The 17,713-nt window shown below is 45.2% G+C and overlaps 1 protein-coding gene across 1 annotated transcript in view; it reads left to right on the top strand.

Annotated features, from left to right (window-relative positions):
* The first annotated feature begins 3,186 nt into the window (after positions 1 to 3,186).
* LOC147605572 (ankyrin repeat protein) overlaps positions 3,187 to 17,713 on the top strand; it is a 40,176-nt gene continuing 25,649 nt past the window's right edge. The window contains exons 1-2 of the mRNA XM_086793468.1: positions 3,187 to 3,318; positions 4,615 to 4,691. Coding sequence (XP_086649594.1) covers positions 3,270 to 3,318; positions 4,615 to 4,691 — 126 coding nt within the window. The 5' untranslated portion in view covers positions 3,187 to 3,269. The remainder of the gene's footprint in view (positions 3,319 to 4,614; positions 4,692 to 17,713) is intronic.

Raw genomic sequence — 17,713 nt, 5'->3', positions numbered from 1 at the left:
GCAAGATGCCTGAATCAATGTATTAAACAAGACTTGTATGCCAAAGAAGGCACTGTTGTGTTGGTGTTTGGCTTCTCATAGATAGCCTCAAATTACACTTTGAGATGTACAGAAGGAGGCCAAAAAAATGCAAGCTATTCAAATTTTAGACTTATGGAAGGGATATACTTATTGACCCAGAAACTCACAGTAGGGGTATATAAACTAGAGAAAAAGGGGTTACATAGGGTTTTTAAATTACCCTTTGAACGCACGCTGTACATATAACTTTTATAAGGTGCACCCCCCGAGATTTACCCTAGCAATCCAATCCCACATACAACTCCTAACCTTATGATTGTGAGCCCCATAAACATTAATGACCCATATTCTTTCACCATTTACAATAATCTCTACTATCAAAATTCTTCCCTCTGGATGATTAACTATAATGCTAGGGTTGAGATCCCTCTTAACTATAGTCATAACCCCTCTGGATGATTAACTATAATGCTAGGGTTGAGATCCCTCTTAACTATAGTCATAACCCCGCTAAAGCTTGAATTAATGCCGCCATAAAAAATATCCCACTCCCTAAAGCAATTTATCCTCGGAATTTTCCCAAAGAGATTATGTTCCTGAACAGCCAAAACAGACAAGTCCTAAGACTTCATTAAGTCCCAAAACAGACAAGTCCCAAGACTTCATTAAGTCCCAAAAATGGTATTTTCTTTTTGTCTTTGATCCCTTTCACGTTCCATGTACATCCTTTGAACTCTTTATGATTCATTATGTTAATCGAGTTTCCGAAACCATTTCCACTTCCTGATTTAGGAGTCTCAATAGAGGGGTTCCATGTGATACATACACTGTTACCTTGTTTTCCTCCTACCTCATCACCTGGGACAAACAACATCGGACCAAGGGACTGAGCAATGTCGCACAGAGCTGGTCTAAGCCAAGGAGGCAATCCAATCACCTCAACCCAAACATGGCACGCGTTTTGAAGGCTTTTATTGACATCAAACAGAGGGTAGAAGGGAAAAACATGTATTAACCTTTGACCAAAGAACAAAGGACCCTTGGCAAATAACTCAGTCACATACTTCCCTTTGATAAACAGTATAGTGAAAAACCACTTACCAAGATAGAAGATCTTAGACACAACACAATCTTGCAAAATAGTTTCCTGCAACCAACTACTTAATTCTCCCCTTGACGGAGGTTTGCAAAATAGTTTCCTGCAACCAACTACTTAATTCTCCCTTTGACGGAGGTTTGCAAAATAGTTTCCTGCAACCAACTACTTAATTCTCCCTTTGACGGAGGTTTGCCTTGCCACCCGCTAGAAGCAACCGCCATGCAGGACCCGATACGCCGACCACCCATCGACGTACGCTGGTCATGCACTCGCACGAGTTGAGTAAAATCACCACTCGCCCACTCGCTATAAGCATGCGTGACAAGTAGGAGATCTGATCACTCTCAACAATAATAAATTTTACCATTGTGTTATATCATTTCTTACCAACAACAAATTTTACCATTGTGTTATATCACATATCATTTCTTATCTACATAATAATCCTCACACTTTATTTTATTCGAAGATCAGATAATCAACTAGCTGTGTCATGTGGACAACACTGATCTGGATAATACTTAGTTTAATGATTAGTTGTGTGCCATTGATTGTAATTGAATGGACATTATTACAGGCTCACTTTGGTGCTATTGGCACAATCTTGTAATACCCGAGCCATGCAGGTTAGAAGTGGCTAACCAGCTCTGTATTTGGGGGCACATGTGAATCAATTACATGAACATACATCCACCAACACCTGTCACACTTAGGTTCTCTGTAGCACATACTATCTTGCAACCAAATTTATCCTGTAACTTTGCACCAAACCAAAAATTAGACATGTAGAGTCAAAATCAAGTGTTTGTGAAAAACTTGCATTGACAAAACGAGGCCTGAAATGTAGCTGAATCACGCTGAAACGTGTCAAAACTCAGTTAATGAAGTTAACTACACAATATGTTCTTCTTCTTTTACCTACAAGGATCCCTCAATCTGAGACAGTGACTTTCTTGTCTACTTGTAGCTCTCTCACAACTACCAAAGGTGTTACTCCAAAATCAAGGAGGAAAAGAGATGGAAATACCCTTAAAGACCATATTAGGGAGTTTGAGAAAATCCCATTACTTTGGGAATTTGGCTTTCAATATACTTTTTGGTGTATCTTTAGCACACCAAATCCAAAGTTGTTGGAGAATGTGGATTTAGAACCTACTCTTCAAGAGCTTTCCAACAATATGTCAGATGAGCTAGTTTTGACAAAATCTTAAAAGGGTTCATGGTGCTCCCATTTAGTTTCACATTTGTGAGGATAAATAACTTATGTGATTTTGTCTTGAGGGTTTTTGTGTAGTTGTTGATGCCCATTGAATCAGACTACTACATTAAAAAAACATGCATTATACATTATAGCACCTTAATATTAATAACCTTTGAATAACATGCTCCATTAATTGACTAAATAAACCACAAAAGATACCCATAGCACATATAGGTCAACCTCATTATAAACCAAGGTAGGAAGGCCAAGTCCCAAGATCCCCCTATGTCCCACCTCCCCCTAGCTCGACTCCCCTCTTCTCCCCCCCCCCACACACACATACACGCACTCTCTCTCTCTCTCTCTCTTTTAGGATGTAACTAGTGGGCAACCCGTGCTTTGCACATCTTTTGAGACTCCAAATTCAAATTCCACCCAAACCTCCTCAAACCTCCTCCTCCTTTTCCCGAACCTCCAAATCCTTGCCACATGGCAGCTTTGTGAAACTCTTCCTTAAGATAATATAGAGAAGAGCCTGAACCCTTGTACGAGTTCTTCCACACAGTCAATAAGCACAATTGGTTTCTTCATTAGAAAGCACAACAAGACATCTCCAATTTCTTAATCTTAGATAAAGCACTTGTCTTAACCACTTATTAAGGTCCTTGTTGATGATTAATTGAAAAAACTAGCTAGCTTAATGAGGGGGATGAAATGCCAAGAAGAGAAGACATGCAACCTACAAATTGCAAGCCCATGCCTTCCATGGAGGACGTATTCGCATCTACTTTCACACATAAAAAAATAAATTAAAAATCTACACATTGCAAAGCCGGGACGCCCATGGGTGTTTCATACTGTCTCCCCCCCCCGCCCGGACACACTCCGCAACTATTGTCAACGATTGTTCAAGCCAATTCATTCTTTTCTACACAGGTTTGCACTTCCATGGCAGGCAGAGAGGTACGGGAATACACAAATCTCAGCGATCCGAAAGGTTCTCTCTCTCTCTCTCTCTCTCTCTCTCTCACACACACACACACACACACACACATGTACGCGCGCGCGCGCGCTCTCACACACTCGCGTGCATATTCCCCTCTGTTCTTCAATCTGTTTGCAGGCACTGTTTCCTTTTTTTCCCCCAAAGAAAAGCTCCTCGAGAAAAGGTGTCTGCTCAATGCAGACTGCAACCCTTAAAAGAGGTACAACTAGAATAAAACGCTATCACTAGGTCAAAAAACCAAAGAACATAGAAAAAAAGGAGCTTCCCTCTCTGGCTGGCGCCTCTCAGAGGGAGATTACAGGGGGGGGGAAAGGCCTGTACTGCCAAATTCGTCTACGGCTCGGTGCTGTTGCATCCAGGGCTTGAATTGCTGGCTAGGGTTTGAATGAGGTTTGTCCAAATGGTTTGTCTCCGGGGGCAGGGTGATCGTCAATTGTCTCACTACATTTGGCCTGCCAAACATGCTAGGAGGTGATGCTGCTGATGAGGTCCCATTTCTAGCGCACGTGGGACTTTGGAGTCCAAAGAGTTTTCAGACACTGTTTCTTGTTTTAAGTTTAACACACGAGAACATTTATCAAATTGAATCATCCCTGGAAACCTCTTTATTCAGGTTACTTTAGTTCCTACTTTTGTTTTCAAACTCATGATTTGGACATGGTGCCAAAACCCTACCTTGGTAGGGACTCTCAGCATAGGGAGGAATATCACTTATGTGCATGCATGTGTGTGTGTGTGAGAGAGAGAGAGAGAGAGAGAGAGAGAGAGAGAGAGAGAGAGAGAGAGAGTTTAACTACTTGAGCACACACCGATTTCATATAGTTTTGAAACATGTATTATCATTATGCTGAAGGGAAGTAAATTGATAGGCATTATTCATGTTTTACCTAGCGATACTGTCCTTAAGGACTCCTTAACACATGGTGTTTACTTGCAATGCAAAATGGCAATCTAAAGCTTAATGGCAATGCAAAATCATGAAAGTGCTAGTATTCCAGCTTTGCAGATGGAGGGAATGCACAAATGTAATCAAGCATGTAGATTATCTTTGGTTTTTTGTATATGGACGTATGTAGTTGTTAAAGAATTTTTCATGTGTGTGTGGAGAGGTGTATATACATATTTGTGTTAGCGATTTTATTCATGTATATAGCACGTACCACATGTGCACACTTGTGTGTGTAAATTACCTATACATCCTTCCTTAGATGCCTGGGATCAAACTTGCCACTAAAGCTGGTGTCCTGGGAATGGCTGAGTAATTTGGCACTTGGATGGTTGTTGCAGACAAAAAATGGGGCGGGAAAGGTATCAAAGACAAGGTAGATGACGAAGATGTGGCCTTCAAAAGAATGGTGGCCAAGGTTAGTGGATCGGGCTTGTTGATGTCTTATCTTCTATTTTACTCAACCTCTGCTTTGTTGGACTTTTGAAAAAGACAAACAGCCCTGCTACATTTTTTTTTTGCAAGCTTTGTTTCTTAGCATACACGATGTAGAATGATATTCAGTTGATAGTGTTCAGCATACGAACCTTAGATTTAAAAACACATGCTATTCGCTGCTGAATATGAAGCTGGCATAACAAGCTCCTCCTTTTCTTGAGGAGCTCAATTTTTGTTGGCTTACATCTGTGTATTTCGTGGAGCCATGGATGCATCTTACTTTAGCTATGGTATGCTTGGTGAGCATCAGCAGATAAGTGGATGCTTGAAGGTCCTTCACACATGGATGGTGGTCATGAAGAAGACTGAGCAACTTTACACACACTGCCTAGTGGGGCTTCTCCAAATAAAGGTTAGATTTTGGACAAAGGAACATGCTCGTCACTGATTGGCTGGAGGAATCTCTTCCTTCCCTCACCTGTGGAGGTGACACTCGGGACATTTCTTGTAGGCACTTCATTTGCTGTCCGCCATGCAAATCACAAAGAAGACCGACAATTGGAAAGCACCTTCACAATGTCTGGGCAGTTGTCCATGGACACTTGTTAAGCACACCTAAATAGGGGTTTTGCCCAGTGAAGCAAGCTGCTGAGCTTGAGCCCTTTCATGGGAGGAAAGTAGGGGAAGGGATTATATGCGGTTCAGCAGTTGTGAGAATCAATTAACAAGCCCATGCCTGAGTGTATGACAAGGAGATGCTGCTCTTCTAAATTTATTTGGAAAATTTTACTAGCCTACAAGGCTGGACAAATTACCCCATTGGCCAGAAATCTCTTGCATGAAGACAAAGGGGAAGGGATGTTGCATTCGTGGTGCTAAAGCTGGTAAGTGGAAGTGATAAACCATCGACACATGCACAAGATAGGAGAATTCTTCATTTCAGAGTACAATGGACAAAGGTCAGCAGTCTACATAAAATAGGGAGGACCCTACAATGTGTCTATTAAATCATCTGCGATGGGAAGAGGATATCTATTTTTAACCGTAACTTTATTCAACTTTTTGTAATTGACACACAGACGTCGAATGTTGTCGGGCAATCTAATCCTCCTCCAACTGGCTCTTCTTGTAAGGTGCAATACTCGTCCTCGTGCTTCAAAAGCATTGGAGTTCCCCATGGAGATTTACATCTTGAGGTATTTCGACAATTGTTGGGCAATCGGATCCTCCTCCAACTGGCTCTTCTTGTAAGGAGCGATTGTGTGCTAAACTCTCTTAGTGTATGTGACTTCCTTGCTCCTTTTAGAGAACTCATGTCGCAGCCTTTGGTGGTTGAGGACAAAGGATACAAGCTGGTTAGCCTCCTCAATGGTGGGTGCAATCCATGGCAAGGCACCTATGTCTTTGAGGAGGTTGTTGAGACAATGGGCCATGCAAAAAGAAACTGTGATGGATGGATACATTGACTCAATAATGGTCCCGGCTGCCCTATTTGACGCCTCTCCATCCGCCACCATGCCGACCACAAGCTCCGGCCCAATGACCTCGATCGTGGACGCCCATTCCGCGGCAAGCACATCCACGGCCTTCCCAGTGCCACTCGCATCATGTGGCTCGATGAAGTACACTTTGCCCCTTGAGTAGGCCACCACTCCATGGATGGAGCGCTTGCGCGTGTCACTCCATCCGTCTACAATGAGAGAGACTCCGTTAGTCTCCCACGTTGCCTTTGTATCCGCCGCCGCGTGCTCAACGGCCAACTTCTCCCTATCAAGCAAAGTGGTGCGAATCTTTTCCGATGAAGGTGGCACATAAGAGGGGCCATATTCCCCGATCTTTGTGGCCATCTCACGGAAGTAAGGAGACCTATTTCAAGTAAGGAAAACCATGTAGCATGTTAGCTTTTTTTGGCAATATGACAAATGCTTTGAAGCATGAGACATTAAAAAAAAAAAAGAGTGAAGAGAATTGAGTCTCGACTCTCACCGTGCCGCTTGAAACGCAATGTGGTCGTGGTAGAAGAACCTAGCCACCGACCTATCCACCTCATCCTTCAATTTTGGGTTCCAATTCTCGTTAAGAGTGGATTGACAGCGGATGGGAATGGAGGCACCCGATGTGGATGGAGTGGACTTGAATGGTTGAGAGCTTGAAGCAAGATTTGGGTTCCTCTCCACCTCCATTCGCGTCACTTGCTCTCGTGCTCTCACCACATCATGAGGATCAACGGCAACATGTCGCCCTCTCTTTGCCGCCTCGGCCGCCTCATAAACCTTGAGCTTCTCAAGAAGCTCCGCTCGCTTCTCAGGAGTAACGCGTGCGCAAAATTGCACTTGATGACCGGCCTCGTGCAAAAAGTGAGCTCGCACTTTGTTGGCACCGCCACTTCTCTTGTAGGAACAAAGCTTGCAATTCCATGCCCTTGAACCACCGCCCACTCCACGACTAGTGTAGTGGACCTCATCCCACCATGACCATGTGTGCACTGCCGGCCTCCTTCGTGAAGAGCCCGCAACGGAAGATGTGGCGGCGGTGCCTTCGCCTTGAGATGCCATGAATGATGATAGTGTGAGAGAGAGGGAAGAAGGGTGCAATAGAGAGCTGCAAGTTGCTGCTTGACTCTTGAGGCTTGCAAGTCTCAAGAGGGATGGATCATGGAAATTGGAGAGAGAGAGAGAGAAAGAAAGAAAGATATATTAACGTCTACGAGAGGCCAAAGTCGGCCTATGAGACAAAAAAATAATACAACTGTGTTCTTCCGGTCATCGGAAGAAAAGAAACAAAAGAAAAAGTGTGCATGTGTCTGGAACTTGGAGAGAGAGAGAGAGAGAGAGAGAGAGAGAGAGAGAGAGAGAGAGAGAGAGATGGCTTGGAAGTTGGAGAGAGAGAGAGAGAGAGAGAGATGGCTTGGAGAGAGAGAGAGAGAGAGAGAGAGAGAGAGAGAGAGAGAGAGAGATGGCTTGGAAGTTGGCACAACTTGGAACTTTGAAGTTTGGATTCTGGAAGCTTGAGGCTTGAGAAATGAGTGTGGAGAAAAGTCCTAGAGTGTGCCTTTTTTAATAGCTGGAAATCTGCTCGTTTGTGGCCGTTTTCTGCCCGTTTCCGGCCGTTGGAGGCGTCCCCTCACCGGGTCCCCTGCCCGTCCCGCGTTTCGGGAACGCGTCCCCGGGACGACCTCATGCGTCCCCAGGCTGCACGGCGTCCCCTGCGCGTCCCTCCTGTCCCGGCCGTCCGCGTCCTCGCGTCCCGCGTCCCTAAGGCCCATCCCCGCGTCCCCGTGTGACTCTGCTGTAAGTACATGTCAAAAGACATGTTCCACATATCCAAATCTGCAAACTTGGACACATTGTCAAACTCATCCATGCCTTGGAGGAACTTGTCTCGAAATCCACCCACGTAATGGGTTTATCCCTTATCTCTCTCCACCAAGTAAGGGCTTTCCCCTTTAGGAGACCCTTGGGCATGCTCCCAGATTCATCCAGGTATATAATTCAGCCGTATTAGTAGACACGTAGATTTCACATTGTGAAGTTTTCGTCCGTGTTGCGGCCAGTTGATATTGTGCTAATTCTTGGTGCATTTGCCCTATCAACTACTTATTTGTTATACTATTTCTTTCTATTTGCTACTTCCCTTAGTGCTAGGCTTCATTATGGCTGAGTCTGCCCTGCATCTCTGGAGGTTTGACAGAAGTACGAAGGGCTTTGTGTGAATATATGCTCTTGTGTGTGTGTGTGTGTGCGCTTGTGTGTGTGTGGAGAGAGAGACTGTGAGGTTCATCGCCTGCTTGTGCTGGTGTTTTCGCCTTTCTTTGCTCCTATGCTACTGAGTCTGCTCGCCTCTTTTTGCCAGTCTCTTGGCCGTTGTCAGTCTTTGCTGCAGGCTATCGCCTTTGTCTTCCGAGAGCTTCTGCCTTTCCTTGCAGACTGTCGTCTGCTTCTGCTAGGTGTCCTTTCTCCGGTCTGTCTTTGCTGTGGGCTGTGACGTGGTCCTACAGTAATTACCGTCCCTCGTGAATCCTCTCAGGAAGTTGTCTCAAATTGCAGTTATAATTTTCTTTCCAGGAAGAATCCCAGCGGCCAGTGGATTAAGTCCATCCTTGGAGGATGCTTTGTAGAGGGAGTGTATTTTGCTTCCAGAGGCTTTTATGAGGTGCATTTATCAGATGCTTCGTGCAAGCAGAGGCTTCTTGAATTCTCTCCCCTGTTTTACGGGAAGCAGATGGTACATGCTATGCCCTGGTCCCCAAACAAGGATTATCAAAGTCTTATACGACATCATTGTCCTGTATGGGTTGAGGTTGTTAACTTCCCGGACTATATGCGTGAAGAGTTGCCTGGCCTGGCTGCTTCTTTGGGACAGGTCATTTGTCCTCCACGCCCCATGGGAAACCGTAACAGGTTTTGCATTCTCTGGGACACTGATACACCTACCCCTCCTTCTATTGCAGTGGAAGTAGAGGGAGTGCAATTGGGAAAAAAGTATTTTGAATTGAAGTGGGGTGTGTTTGCAGGAGCTTGTTTTGCCTGCCACAAGTTTGGGCATCTAGCCTCTGAATGCCCAATGGTTCTGCATCAGCCCCCTCCCAATGCCTTGCCGCCCCAGACACAGGAAAAGAATGAGAATTTGCAGGAGCTTGTTTTGCCTGCCACAAGTTTGGGCATCTAGCCTCTGAATGCCCAATGGTTCTGCATCAGCCCCCTCCCAATGCCTTGCCGCCCCAGACACAGGAAAAGAATGAGAATTTGCAAGCTAAGACAGCAAATAGAAATGGACCAAAGAATGCCAAACCAATCAATCAGGTGCAGTCACTTGCTGGAAAAGGAAAAGATAAAGGAAAAGAGAAGATGAAGGAATCTGCGGGGATTGATCAGGATGGTTTTCAACAACCTAAGAAGGTGGTTGTATTGAAGCAACGCCCCCTTCAATCTCGTCAATGGGATGCTTCTTCTCCCTTACTAGGACAGGCTTCTACTTCAGCTCCTGTCCTTCAAAATTGGGTGGGGGTTTTGAAGAAGGGAATCCCCATATGTGATTCAGAAGAAGGGGATAATGCTATGTCTTTCATGGGTCATGATGGAATGCAGCCCATGCAGGCAGAGGCTTTGCCTCTCTGATGTCTTGTTTTTATATCTGATACTTTGCTGTATATACCTCTTTCATGCCTCAAACACTTAAGTGCTTTACCTACAATGTACAGAGCCTCTGCAATGTCTCAAAGTGGAGGCGTTTATGGAATTATGTACATAAAATGCAGCCAGATATTGTTTGTTTGCAAGAGCATAATCAACACTCCATGGTTGGTCATCATGTTTATTTCGGCAGTTATGATATATATTATGCTGGTACCACTACCTACTCAGGTGTATGCATACTGGTTAGACATGAGCTGGAGCCTTAGTTAGCCTTCAATGACAGCAGTGGCAGATGGATGGTCATACAATGTAATGTCAATGGTGATATTCTTGAGTTTGCATCAGTCTATGCTTCCTAGACCTCTGCCCATGAGGGCTTCATTATGGGATTCTTTATGCAGATATCCATGGAGATCCAATGCATTCATCTGTGGAGATTTTAATAATTCCCCTCTGCCAAGAGATACCACCACTTCAAGATCTCATATGCTATCATTGGAAAGGCAGAAATGGGACAGCATGCTTCTTTCTGTGCAAGCTGAAGATTTATGGGTGCTTCTCCGAGGGTCAGTGCCTGGATATACTTTTCATCATACTGCACTTACTACATACTGGGCAAGGCTTGACAGATGGTATTTGTTTTACCCTCAACAATTTGCAGATTTTAGCCCTCATCTCCTTATAGATTTCTGATTGGGCTTGTCAGATCATGCCCCATTGTGGATGAATTTGCAGCTTGGCATGCCTCTGGATGATTTGCCCCATTGTGGATGAATTTGCAGCTTGGCATGCCTCTGGATGATTTGCCACCCCTCTCCAGTAGATTATTGCATGTTAATCAGGCTTATTTCTGACATCACTATTTCCAGCAAATGATCAGACTTGCAATTCATCCCTTGCCTTTGCATGCCCAGGAGGACATGAATTATGCTTGGGACAGCTTTGTCTCTCGTATGCAGAATGTCATTAGGGAGTATGGCAATTGGCATATGACTGAATGGAGGAATGAGGTTAAATGGGCAAAAAGGACAGCACAACAATTGACTGAATTTTCTCAGTTAAGGCCTCTCTCTCGTTCAGAAAAGGATTCCCTTTCACATGCTCAGTTTAAATTGACTTTTAATGATCAGAGGAAATTGCACAAATGGCAGATTAGGGCAAGAATGAAGCCCCTCATGGATGATGGGGAGAAACCTGTCAATTAGGGTTTAGAGATCATTCATGGGAGACATACACAGAGAAGCAAGGGAGAGAGAGAGAGTTGTGGGGATAAGTCAACTCATGAAAAGCATGAGTGTGTGACTCCCCTATCACACATGTATATTGCACTAGTACACATAGTGCACTTAGTACATTAAAAGTACTAAGTGTACTATGTACTATAACTTATGGGCTTGTACACACTATAAGGGTGGGCATAACGCCTTTACCCCAACAACCTCCCACTTAAAGGCAAAGTGCCCTTAAGTAAAGGAAAAGAAAAAATCAGCATGTACATGATAATATACAAGGCCATATCAAGGCTGAAAATGGCCTCATCCAATGCCCATCAAGTGTCTGCAATGAGCAAACCGCTCCGGAGGCAAACTCTTCGTCAACAGATCAGCCGGGTTGTCATCCGTATGAATCTTAACAAGCTGAATTTGCTTGTTCTCTATCACCTCTCTGATGAAGTGATACTTCACATCCACATGCTTCGTCTTTGCATGAAAGACAGGGTTCTTTGCCAACTGAATGGCACTCTGACTGTCACAATGCAACAATGGAATATCCCCTGTATAGCCCAAATCAACCACTAACCGAGATAGCCATAATGCCTCTTTGCAAGCCTCTGTGGCTGCAATATACTCGGCCTCTGTAGTAGATAAGGCTGTGCACTTCTGCATCCTGGATATCCATGACACAGCACCTCCTGTGAATGTAAATACATAACCGGTAGTAGACTTCCGGTTATCTGGATGACCGGCATAATCCGAATCCGTGTAACCATGCACTAATGCATCCTGTTTGCCAAAGCAAATGCACAAATCCTGTGTGCCCTTCAGGTATCTCATGACACCTTTCACTGCTTCCCAATGCTTCTTGCCAGGGTTGGCCATGTATCTAGAAACCACTCCCACTGCAAATGCAATGTCCGGTCTAGTAGCAACCATGGCATACATGAGACTGCCACAAGCTGAAGCATACGGAATCTTGGCCATATCAGCCCTGTCTCTATCTGACTGTGGGCTGTCCATAGCACTGAGTTTCACATATGGAGGCAAAGGAGTACTAGCTTTCTTCCCCCCGTCCATATTGAACCTCTGCAAGACTTTGCCAATGTATTCCTTCTGAGACAAATACAACACATGCTGATTTCTGTCCCGAAGTATCCGCATACCCAAGATGTGATTTGCATCACCCAAATCCTTCATATCAAAGGTTTCATGCAGCCTCTTCTTCAAAGCATCCATCTCTTTACGAGATTTCCCGGCAATCAACATATCATCAACATACAAAATGAGAATCAATAGACTGCCATCCAGAGCTTTCTTGGTGTACAAGCAGTGATCTATGTCACTTCTCCTGAATTTCTGAGATTTCATGAATGTATCAAATTTATGATACCATTCTCGTGGTGCCTGTTTGAGCCCATAAAGACTCTTTTTCAGCTTGCATACAAGCTTCTCCTTTCCACTCACTGCATAACCCTCTGGCTGCTGCATATATATCTCCTTATGGAGATCACCGTGAAGAAAAGCAGTCTTCACATCCATCTGAATCAAGTCCAGATCATCATGCGCAACCAAAGCCAACACAGCTCTAAGTGTGGTCATTTTGACCACTGGAGAGAAGATCTCATCAAAGTCCACACCATATTCCTGCTTGAAGCCCTTAGCCACTAATCTGGCTTTGTATCTTGGCTTTGCATCTGGTGCAACTTTGAGCCTGTATACCCACTTGCATGGCAAAACTTTCTTGCCTGCAGGCAAAGGCACCAACTTCCAAGTTCCATTTTTATGCAGAGAATCCATCTCTGACTTCATGGCACGCTCCCATAGAGCTTTGTCTGCCCTCTGTAAAGCCTCCTTGTAACATGAGGGCTCCCCACAGTCAGTGAGCATCAAGTAGTCAACCCCTGGAACAAACCTGTCAGGGGCTCTGGAGGGTCTAGTGGACCTCCGTACCCAATGACCATCATTTGCAGGTTGCTGTCCAGCCTGCATATCACCCATTGGTGGCTCCTGTTCCATGCCATAAGGCTGAAAAATCATGCCCGGTATATCCTCCAACTGTGGTATATCCATAGGGATATCTTCTGCCATGTCTGGCTGTCCATTTGGACCATTTTCAGCACCATTTAAGGGCTGGTTTTCCTGCTGTAATGGCTGATTTACAGCCCTTTGTTGTTGTCCATGATGTCCATCATCATCAAAGATGACTCTGCCAGGCTCCTGTTGCCTTGCAGGCTCCTTATACATGCATGTTTCATCAAAGATGACATCATTGCTGCGTATGATCTTTCTATTTATGGGATCCCAAAGTCTATACCCCATTTCACCTCTGTCACCATATCCTAGGAATATGCATTTGTGAGACTTAGGATCAAGTTTGGTGCGCATTTCCCTGCGTATGTGCACGTACGCAACGCAACCAAACACTCTCAAGTGCTTGTATGACGGAGGCTTCCCTGTCCATACTTCTTCTGGCACTTTCCCACCAAGCCTCGTGTTAGGTGACCTGTTTATAAGGTGTACGGCTGTCATAACAGCTTCAGCCCAAAAACCATGAGGTAATGCAGCATGTGACAACATAGAACGGACCTTCTCCTGAATGGTCCTGTTCATCCTCTCTGCTGTCCCGTTTTGTGGAGGATCATAAGGAGTAGAGAGCTCCCTCTTGATGCCTTTAGCATCACAAAAGTCCTGAAACTGTTTGGACATGTACTCTCCACCATTGTCGGAACGCAAAGCCTTCAGTGTTTTGCCAGTTTGATTCTCAACAAGAGCAACAAACTTCTCAAACACTGAGAATGTATCACTCTTCAGACGAAGAGGATAAACCCACACCTTGCGTGTGGCATCATCAATAAAAGACACAAAATATTTTGCCCCTCCCAAAGAAAGCTGAGGCATCTCACATACATCTGTATGCACAAGCTCTAACTGAGCATCTTTCTGTCCAAGAGCTTTCTTGTGGGGGCACTGTAGTTGCCTACCATAAATACAATGCTCACAAAACTGAAAACTTGAAAACTTTAGAGAAGGCAAGTAACCCAAACGAGACAATTGCTCCATTCCCTTGACACTCATGTGTCCCAACCGGCTATGCCACATAGAAATTTCCGGCAGCTCGGTTGCATTTACATTAGCATGGTGACAAACACCTGCATGCATGAAATAAAGAGTGTCCACTTTAGAGCCTCTGGCAACAACCAGTGAGCCCTTACTAATCTTCCACTTTCCACTACCAAATGTGGTAACATAATCAGCATCATCAAGCTGTCCAGTAGAAAGCAGATTCTTCTTGATCTCAGGCACATGCCTGACATCATGGAGCATAAGCTGTGAGCCATCTGAAAATACAAGCCTCACATCACCTCTGCCAAGAATTTTGCATGCATGGTTATCACCCAAATAAACCACTCCTTCATTGCCAGCAGTATACCTGACAAACAAGTCTCTGCAACCTGTGACATGAAAGGAGGCACCTGAATCAATGATCCATGAGTGCATACCATGACCACCTGTAAGAAGTGAATGGGCATCAAGTGAAGACGTAAAGAGGACCTCATCCTCACTGCCACCTGCATGTGACACATTGATTTCTTCGATCTTGACTCCACTTTTGCCCTTTGGCTTTACATCTTTGGCTTCATCCTTCTCTTTGTCTTTGCCTTTTCCCTTTTCTTTCTGATCATTTTTCCATTTGTAGCATTGCTTTTTAATGTGTCCCTTCTTGCCACAATAATGGCATTCCAAATCCTTTTTGGAGCGAGACTTGCTCCTTCCCCTTTCTTGGCTTTTCCCCCTTTGCTGGGATCTCCCACGTGCATTCATTGCATTGGACTTTCCCACAGAGTTGTTTTTCCTGTTCATCTCTTCTTGAAGAAGAGCACCCTCAACATCTGCATATGACAGCATAGCATGCGAATTGCTAGTGGCTGTCCTGAATGTGTCCCAACTCTCTGGCAAAGTGCATAACAAAAAAGTGGCTTTGAATTCATCGTCCATTGCCAACTTTTGATTGATAACCTGGCTGACAATACCATTAAACTCATTGAGATGGGCTGTCATAGAAGCCCCTTCCTTCATCTGAAGGCCTATGAGTTTCTTCAACCAATACACTTTGCTTGAGGCACTTTGTTGGGCATACAAGTCCTGCAATCTCTGCCACATTCCCCAAGCTGTCTTCTCTTCACGAATGCTGAAAAGTAATGAGTCTGACACAGACAACATGATAGTAGATCTTGCCAGCTCATCCATATCTTCCCACTCTTCAGCCGTAAGAGAAGCGGGCATCACACCCCTTTCTTTGATAGGCTTGTGCTGCTTTTTCTGAAGCAACACATTGTAGCACTGGGTTTGCCAAATGTCATAATTCTGCGAGCCTTCAAGCTTCTTGATGTGAAGCAATGAAGAGCTCTCGCCTGTGGTTGCCATAGCAATATGCAACCTTTAATGCTTGACTCCCTGCAAATGTGCAAACACTGCACCCAAGATGTGCAAACACTGCACCCAGAGCACACAAAGTGCTCACAAATGTTCTCCCAAGCTTTATCTCCCACTGCGGAAGCAAGAATGCAACTTTTCTCCCACTTTTTGTGATGAAAACACCAAAATCTGGTTGCTGCAGATTTTGGACAGCACCTTAAATGTGCTCTTTTGCCTCTCCAAAGTACTGTACAGCAGTACCAAGTGCTAACCAATGATGTACCAAACCTGTACCGGCAATTTCAGCAGCTGAATTTGAACCTTTTGATCACTCAAAACAGTGTACAGCCATGCCAAAACATGCACAAAGCTGTGCCAAATCTGTACCAGCAGGTACAATAGCAATAAATGCTCTCCTGGCTGTCCAAATGAGTGAAAATCAGACTTTTACAGTCTCGAACACTGCATGCAACAGTCCCGAACAGAAATTGGGCAAAAGCCCCTTGACTGCAAGCTGATTTCTGAGGATTCAAGGCATAAATGTCTTGCCTGCTGCTTTGCCAAGCTCAACAAGCATACAAACTTGAAAAGCCCCTTGATTTGAGATCAATTTTTGATCATGCATGGTACATTGGCGCACATGAAGGCATCCAGAGTGTTCACGATGCTTCCCCCTGGCCACATATACATCAAATACATGAAAGCTTTTTGATTTACAGGCACATTGAGTGCATGTAAGGCATCAATACATTATCCACAGCATCAAATGCGATTGCCTGCATGCAAATCAACCAAATCGGCACAAAAGCCCCTTGATTTGCACTGCGATTTGCTGCAATTTTGCCCAAATGTGCGATTTTTCACATCATACAGCATGTATGAGTGCTTAATTGCACAATTACATCAAAAGCCCCAAATTTTCGGCTTCAATGTCTGCAAATTGGCTTTAATTGACAAAAGTCCCAATTGTTTTCCACCATTACCTGCGTAATCTGCACAATTGCATGGAAAACAAGAAAAAGCCCCAGAAAATGAAGCAAAATACCTCTTGAAATTTGCTGGCTGTGTGTCTGCAGATCTGATAAAGGGAGGCACTCCGGGAGCCCGTGGGCCTGCTGGGCAGCCACGTGGGCTGGCTGCGTGGGCTGGCTGGGCAGCCCTGTGGGCTGCGTGGGCAGCCTGGGCAGCCCCCTTGAGCTGCCTGGGCAGCCTTCTTGGCTGCAACAGCAGGGCGACCAGCAAAAGGAAGGCGGCCAGCTGCAAAAGTGAGGCGACCAGCAGAAAGGGGGGCGACCAGCAGAGGAGAAGAGGGAGGGGAGCACCGGCTGTTGGCTACCTGTAGCCCGCGTGAGTGATTGTCACGCCTCGTGTGTTCGCCTAGCGCTTAGGATCGCTGCTCACACTCGATGCTCCAGCTACGCTGCCTGTGGTGTGCTTCGCTTGCCTAGCGATAGTCTTCGCTGCACGCTGAAGGGCCTTCGCCTATCCGCCTGCGTGGTGGCCAGCGCTACACGCTATCGTGCCTGCGATTTGCTGCCTTGCGTGTCGGCTCCAGTGATTACGTTGTGCTCGCCTCCTTCAGTGTTCGCCAACGCTCACGCTCGACCTCCGCCTTGTGGACTTAGTTCGCCTACGGCTGCTGCCTTCGCCTAGTGCTGACGCCCGCCTATTGCTGGGCAGTCCACGCTGCTGGCTGGGCAACAGTTGAGCCAGCCCACGCCTACTGTCTGGGCAGAGACTAGAAAAAATACAGCAGCTCCAAGAGAGATTCAGCAGGCGACCAGGAATCAGCAAAAAGGGGGGGGACGGGGGCGGCCAGCAGAGCAGAAGAGGTTCTTCGCGACGGAAGTGCTTCACCAGCAATAGGGAAGGCGGGAGCAGGAACAACAACAAGCTCTGATACCAGTTGATGGGGAGAAACCTGTCAATTAGGGTTTAGAGATCATTCATGGGAGACATACACAGAGAAGCAAGGGAGAGAGAGAGAGTTGTGGGGATAAGTCAACTCATGAAAAGCATGAGTGTGTGACTCCCCTATCACACATGTATATTGCACTAGTACACATAGTGCACTTAGTACATTAAAAGTACTAAGTGTACTATGTACTATAACTTATGGGCTTGTACACACTATAAGGGTGGGCATAACGCCTTTACCCCAACAATGGATAAGGGGTGCTCGTCAAAAGCATTTTTTCAGGGCTTGCATGCTACTCGAAAGAAAAACTCATGCT

The sequence above is a fragment of the Cibotium barometz genome, chromosome 59, assembly GCF_041138505.1.
Source record: "Cibotium barometz isolate CiBa-2024 chromosome 59, ASM4113850v1, whole genome shotgun sequence".
NCBI lineage: Eukaryota > Viridiplantae > Streptophyta > Polypodiopsida > Cyatheales > Cibotiaceae > Cibotium > Cibotium barometz.
This window is presented reverse-complemented; position numbering and strand designations above follow the sequence as displayed.